At 43.6% G+C, this 7,278-nt stretch overlaps 1 protein-coding gene across 1 annotated transcript in view; it reads left to right on the forward strand.

Annotated features, from left to right (window-relative positions):
- Nucleotides 1–2,434, forward strand: part of LOC141164588 (uncharacterized) — a 76,641-nt gene extending 74,207 nt beyond the window's left edge. The window contains exon 9 of the mRNA XM_073649998.1: nucleotides 1,637–2,434. Within this exon, the coding sequence (XP_073506099.1) occupies nucleotides 1,637–1,763 (127 nt within the window). The 3' untranslated portion in view covers nucleotides 1,764–2,434. The remainder of the gene's footprint in view (nucleotides 1–1,636) is intronic.
- Nucleotides 2,435–7,278: the final 4,844 nt, after the last annotated feature.

Raw genomic sequence — 7,278 nt, forward strand, 5'->3', positions numbered from 1 at the left:
GTGTACTTAGAGTCTTTGTCTTGTTGGAAGGTGAACCTTCGGCCAAGTCTGAGGTCCAGAGCACTCTGGAAGAGGTTTTCATCCAGGATATCACTGTACTTGTCCACATTCATGTTTCCTTCAATTGCAACCAGTCGTCCTGTCCCTGCAGCTGATAAACACCCCCATAGCATGATGCTGCCACCACCATGTTTCACTGTTGGGATTGTATTGGGCAGTTGATGAGCAGTGTCTGGTTTTCTCCACACATACCACTTAGAATTATCACCAAAAAGTTCTATCTTCTTGTCATCAGATCAGAGAATCTTATTTCTCATAGTCTGGGAGTCCTTCATGTGTTTTTGAGCAAACTCTATGCGTGCTTTCCTACGTCTTGCTCTGAGGGGAGGCTTCCGTCGGACCACTCCGCCATAAAGGCCCAACTGGTGGAGGGCTGCAGTGATAGTTGACTTTGTGGAACTTTCTCCCATCTCCCTACTACATCTCTGGAGCTCAGCCACAGTGATCTTGGGGTTCTTCTTTACCTCTCTCACCAAAGCTCTTCTCCCACGATTGCTCAGTTTGGCTGGACAGCCAGGTCTAGGAAGACTTCTGGTGGTCCCAAACTTCTTCCATTTAAGGATTATGGAGGCCACTGTGATCTTAGGGACCTTGAGTAATGCAGAAATTCTGTGCCTTGCCACAATTCTGCCTCTGAGCTCCTTGGGCAGTTCCTTTGATCTAATGATTCTCATTTGGTCTTACATGCACTGTGAGCTGTGAGGTCTTATATAGACAGGTGTGTGCCTTCCCAAATCAAGTCCTATCAGTTTAATTAAACACAGCTGGACTCCAATGAAGGAGCAGAACCATCTCAAGGTGAATCACAAGGAAATGGACAGCATGTGACTTAAATATGAGTGTCTGAGCAAAGGGTCTGAATACTTATGACCATGTGATATTTCAGTTTTTCTTTTTTAATAAATTTGCAAAAATTTCTACATTTCTGTTTTTTTCAGTCAGGATGGGGTGCAGGGTGAGAAAAAAAAATAACTTTTTAGAATTTACCAAATGGCTGCAATGAAACAAAGAGTGAAAAATGTAAAGGGGTCTGAATACTTTCTGGACCCACTGTATTGATACTGTCAGGTACTGTCTTGGCATATCGTCAGATGAGTTTGAAGAGCTAATTTGGCGTAAGCAAAAGTCTAAATAAAAACTCTTCATCCCTAATATAAAATCTCTAAGGAAGACCTATCACTTGCCATAAATATGTAATTTTTTACTTGGTGTAAATGTCGTTATTCTCCTGAATCCGGCGATGTTTTTCTCTTCTTCTTGTGCCTCTCCGTTCCTGTATATTGACAGAAACCTGCCAATTAGTGCTGGGGGTATGGTTGGACCAGGAAGCACGAAACACCTAGTCCTGTAGTGATAATCTCCTGCTGATAAAACACTGATTGTATTGAAAAAAAACACAGCCTAGTAAGTGACACCTCGCTGGAATTGGGGTCTCTGCCCCTACATCATGTTGCTCTCAGATTATGTAGCAAAAGCCTCCAGATAAATTCCCTTTAAGAAAAGCTTATTGGCCATATTTTTTTTTGCAATAGTACATTAGTTCCTGTATACTGACCTCTTCATTTCTTGTCCCCAGTCTGGAGCTTGTCACCCAACCATTGACCGAACTACAGACTGAAGAAAAAGACCCCGAAAGAGATGAGGAGGACAGAGCTGAAACCAATCATATAAGAAATATAAGTGAAGCTGCAGATGATTCATAACCAGAGTGGAGATTTATGTCTTTCCCATTTCCTTGGACCATAGGGAAATCAAGAACATCTTGAGTTGACCTAATGCTCTTCTACTCATTTTTGAGATGGATCATCTGGAACCATAAATCATCTGTGTACAAAAGTGGCTACAGAGTAATTTCCAAATAGATAACAACATTTTTCCACATGTTCTTGTCACTAGGTGGCAGTGTTGTAGCATATAAGTATTAAGTCATTATATCAAATGACTCATTACCCAGCAGGTGGCGACAACGAGCTCAGGAGAAATATAGAATAAATGATGTCTCCCTTTGCATGATTGGAGCGATATATATATAGAAATTCCCTTTTTTTTCTAAAAATGTATTATATAATTGTACACTTTAATGGAATTACTCTTTAACCCCTTCGCAACAGGGCCATTTTCCATTTTTCCGCTTTTGTATTTTTTTTCCTTCCCTTCTTCCAAGAGCCATAACTTCTTTATTTTTCCATCGACATACCATTGTTTTTTTGCGGAAGAAGTTGTACTTTTTTTTAAATGACATCATCCATTTTAGCCATGTGATGTGGGGTAGATAGGACATTTTAATCTCTTATTATCGCATTTTTGCGGGATTGTACACTCAGAGTCGTTAAGGGGGCTAAAGGGTTTGACTACTTTAGAAAAAAAAAAACAATTTTCCAATAAGGTCCATTGTTCATAACCTTCATTTTGTATGGTAGAGGATGCATCATGTCCATTCAATTGATTTTAATAGGAATTATGTAATACTTTTTTTACCCTCTGGGGGCGCTGTAGAGAAATTAGATTACTGCTGGCAGGTTTTACCATTGCAGCTGATTGCTGGGCTTTCCAGCAGCAGAAAACCTGTGATCATCTAATTGTTTGTGAACCTAGCAAAAAGGTAATGTGCAAACCGGAGTACCCCTTTAAAATAGACCATTGTCCTCTTAAAGGGAACCTGTCTGCATGTTTTGAAATATAGAAGTAATGACACGGCTGTGTAGGTGTTTGTCCTCCAATAAAAATAATACCTATTTTTTAGAGATTCGATGTGCCAGTCATGAGAAATCTAGTGTAAAAGCTGTATGCTAATCAGGTTGGAAGTGCACTAGGGGCGTGTCCGTGCACTTAGATTGTTTTTCTTTTTTTTTTTCAAATTAATTGACACGCCCTCAGTGCATTTCTAGCTTCATTTGCATGTGGTTTCTACATTGGATTTCTCAGGACTGGCACATCGGATTTCAACAAAAAAGGCAGATTTTTTCATGGCGGACAAGCGCCTATACAGCCATGCCACTACTTCCATATGTAAAAACCTTCTTACTGGTTCCCTTTAAAAAAAAGTCCAGTCAACAGAGCCTTGACTCATATTTTGCTTTTATTTGTTATATTCTAGGTACTAATATTTTTTGACATATGATTATCAGATGCAACGTCTGGTCATGTAGAGTGCTGAATTTAAAGGGGCTTTCCAGGCTGGGGGTTCAAGTTAAATCCTCACAGTGCGCACTGTCAGGATTCTCCAGTGCTGGCGCCGGGAGCAAGCAGATGCGATTTGCATACATGCGGTCACATGTCGACTAGAGAGAGGCCGGACACGTCTAGTCGGAATGTGGAAATCACATACTTGCAATCATACGACTGTCCGCTCTCACCGTCGTCACTGCAGAAACCTGACAGTGCGCACTGTGCCCACTGTAAGGATTCACAACTCTGCTGACAGATGGAGTGACTACAGATTAGGATAACACAGCAATACAATAAAGGACTACCTAGGGAATAAGGTTCAGATGTGAATATAACTTTTTAGGGCCGACATGATGATTGGTACAATGCAGAAGAACGTTCTAATACTGCTGGTGCTTTCTGGTACTAGTAATAACACACTAATATTCTTTATTAAATGTTCCCTAATAGTTAAAAAAAACATAGAATTATCCTTTCATGTTTCATCCTTGTCTAACAAGTAACAAGTAATCACGGGTGCTATACAAAAACTTGGAACAAGCCCATTCCAGAGTTTATACTTGTTTTGGTCTCCACTCTGCACACAGTAATGTCACAGTACAGGGGTAATGCACACACTCATGTTATGGTATTGAGATAATACACATGGTAATGTCACACAAAAGAAATAATTAGCTCCACAGCTACAGGACAGGAATCATGCAAAGATTTCCCAATACTGGGATCATGCACACAGTGATACCACAGAACCAGAAACATGCATACAATAATAACACCAGAAGAATGCACTGTTGTCACAACATAGGAATAATGCATACAGTGATGTCAGTACATGGAGAATTCTCATAGTGCTCTCACAGTCCATGGAAAATGCTCAGTGATGTCACATTACATGGAGAATGCACAAACTGATGTCACTAAAGAGCACATTGAGAATGCTCACAGTAATGTCAAAGTACATGGAGAATGGTCACAATGAAGTCATAGGTTGTGGGAAACGCTCACAGTAATGTAAGATTACGTGGCGAATACACAAAGTGATGTCATAGTACAGTACATGGAGAATGCTCACTGTGGTGTCACATTAAATAGAGAATGCTCACAGTGATGTCACATTACATGGAGAATGCTCACGGTGATGTCACATTACATGGAGAATGCTCACAGTAATGTCACATTAAATAGAGAATGCTCACAGTGATGTCAGATTACATGGAGAATGCTCACAGTGATGTCACATTACATAGAGAATGCTGACAGTGATGTCACATTACATGGAAAATGCTCACAGAGATGTTACAATACGGTGATAATGCACACAATACATGAATACTGCACACAGTGATGTCACAGTACATGGATAATGCACACAGTAGTGTTAGACGTGATGCCGTCAAAGTAGGATAATACACACAAAAAGGATGGAAAAACCATGCAACCATGGTGCTCCATAACGAAACCTAAATATTCCAGGCCATCTTTCATCATGCATAGTCATCACTAACTGCACCTCACTCTTAGTGGAGATGACCCACTTAGAAGTTAGGTCCGAATGCTCCGGATCTGCTATCCTACTCATAACCAGAAGCACTGGTATCAGGAGGTACACACAGGGCGCTGCCTTCATTTTCTAATTTACCATAGCAAAAAAATTGTACTAATTTCTTTTATTATTGTTGTAATAATTAGGAGATATTTTTGCACTGGTTTAATTGTGGACCTTGAATTGTGATGTAAATGAATGTCATTGCTAATAAACAGGGTTAATTATGTGTCATCTCCTCCTAATTTCATTTTTGGAAAAATCTGATTAATAATGCAGGATATAGTCTAGTATAGCGGTGGACGCCACAGCCTGAAGACCATTGGCTGCTTCCACCTATTCTTTACTGTTTGCACAGCATCCATAGCATTATTCCCAATAAGATTTACTAAAGCTTTGTTACAACTCTAAGTGCAACTGCCTCAATCTTGTAATTGTAGTGACCAAGAAAATGAACATTAAAACATTGAAGTTTGTGACTTTCCATGACTGACTTCAACGGGTTGTCCAGGACTTTAAAATTGTTGGACTTCTCTTAGGATTTGCCACCGATATTGTGTTGTGGAGGTTGGCAAATAAAAATATGGAGCTGTGTCTGGTAAATGATAAAGGGAATGTGGTGCTTGCCGGATCGTCAGGGCTGCTATCAATTAGAACCCACTATTAGAAAACACCAAAAAGGTACGCAAGACCCTGATCCAACAGCCTCGTTGGTAATCTGTAGTCACAAGACCTGAGCCCTGTGGACCTCTCCTACCTGCTGGCTTTCCCGGTACCTCTTCTGATTTGTAGACCTGTGATGTCATCGTTGTGGCACAATACACACATTACATCACAACAGGCCTACTAACCAGAAAAGGTACCAGAGATGCACGGTAGTCTGTGGTTTCCAGACCAGAGCCCTGTGGACCTCTCTTATCTATTCGCTTTCCCGGCCCGTTTTCTGATTTGTATTCCTGTGATGTCATCATTGTAGCACAATACACACATGATATCACAACAGGTCTACTAACCAGAAAAGGTACCAGGGATGCACCTTAGTCCATGGTTTCCAGACCAGAGCCCTGATGACCTCTTCTACCTGCTGGCTTTCCCGGCACCTCTTCTGATTCATAGACCTGTGATGTCATCATTCTGGCATAATATACACATGACATCGCAACAGGCCTACTAACCAGTAGAGGGGCCATGGATGTGTGGCGCCCCTGAGGGTTCAGTCGCCACAGGAGTACTGCACCTCAGTACGAGGTGTGGTATCTCCTCTCCCAGGTAAGGATGGAGTACCTCACAGGACCCCAACCACACACTCAACACTACACCACTCCAGTTCTGAAGGGGGCCTAAAGCACCATAGTGCTGCCCTGGGCCTGAATGGAGGAGTTAGGGGGGAACCAAAGTTAGGGGCAACCACGTAGTGAGTGAGGGTGGAAGAAGCATTTACTTAAGCACTTTACTAGAATTCTATATAACTGGAGGCCATCTTAATAACAAGGTTTTTGGTTGTGGGTCCTTGGGACGGCAAGTCGGCACAAGACTGCAGCCGGCTGAGGGTTCACGGTCCCCGGTCTCAGGCCTCGAGACGGGGGGGGCGGGGCAGAGTTATAACCGGCTCTGTCCCCGGTCAGGGTCCAAGCAAGAAGGCCCAGGAGGGGAGCAGAGGAGATAGGCTCCACAAGCGAAAGGATCTCAGGGGGAGACGGAGCGGAGTTGCCACCTGCATACCTTATTCTGGCCCAGCCAGAGAGACCCTGCCGCAAGAGGGGGTACCGGTCCCCGATTATCTGACTTTGCACTTCACGTCTCTGTCGGAAAAGTCCGGAGGCTTGTGTGGATCCCAGGGGGATACGGACCGAGCGGAGTCGCCACCTGTATGCCCTAATCTGAGTTTATCCAGAGGGACCCGGCCTTACGCCACGTTCTCACCACAAGTCACCAAAAAGGGCACCCAGTCGGTCTGGGAACTACACGTTACCCACAAGGGACATCGCAGTACCCGTACGGGACTCAGTGGGGGACACTAGGCAGATGAAGTTCTACAAGAGAGGAACACATGTGACGCCCTCCCTGAGCTATGGGGGATACTCGGAGCCGGGCCTTGCAGATGTTGTTGGGGGGAAAGCAGTCGTGGCCTTGACCCGTTCCGTGCCCAGGGCTGTCACATGAAAAATGGGCTTTTTGGATGAGTGGTTGTTTGACTACGCCACCTGTGGTTTCTGGTGAAGGCCACCAGCGCTGCAACAGTCCTCTGAGGCTGATGTTCTGGCAGCTCGGTTGGCACTACTCCCCACAGGCGGAGTAGGCCTCAGGGCAGTGTTTGATGAACTGTGTGGAGGTATGGTGGGTGCAGTGCTGGGCAGGAATAAACAAGCGGAGGCGGTGAATGAAGTCATCCGGGTCTTTACTCACTTTAGATGAACTTTCAGCCGCAAAGCTTCTCTCTGCTACACACGGCGTACTGCGGCCACCAGGAAGGGGGTTCACCACTTCCCAGGTAGATCAGGAGCACA

The sequence above is a fragment of the Phyllobates terribilis genome, unplaced genomic scaffold (genome assembly GCF_046119375.1).
Source record: "Phyllobates terribilis strain yellow unplaced genomic scaffold, ASM4611937v1 Scaffold_10__3_contigs__length_209671492, whole genome shotgun sequence".
NCBI lineage: Eukaryota > Metazoa > Chordata > Amphibia > Anura > Dendrobatidae > Phyllobates > Phyllobates terribilis.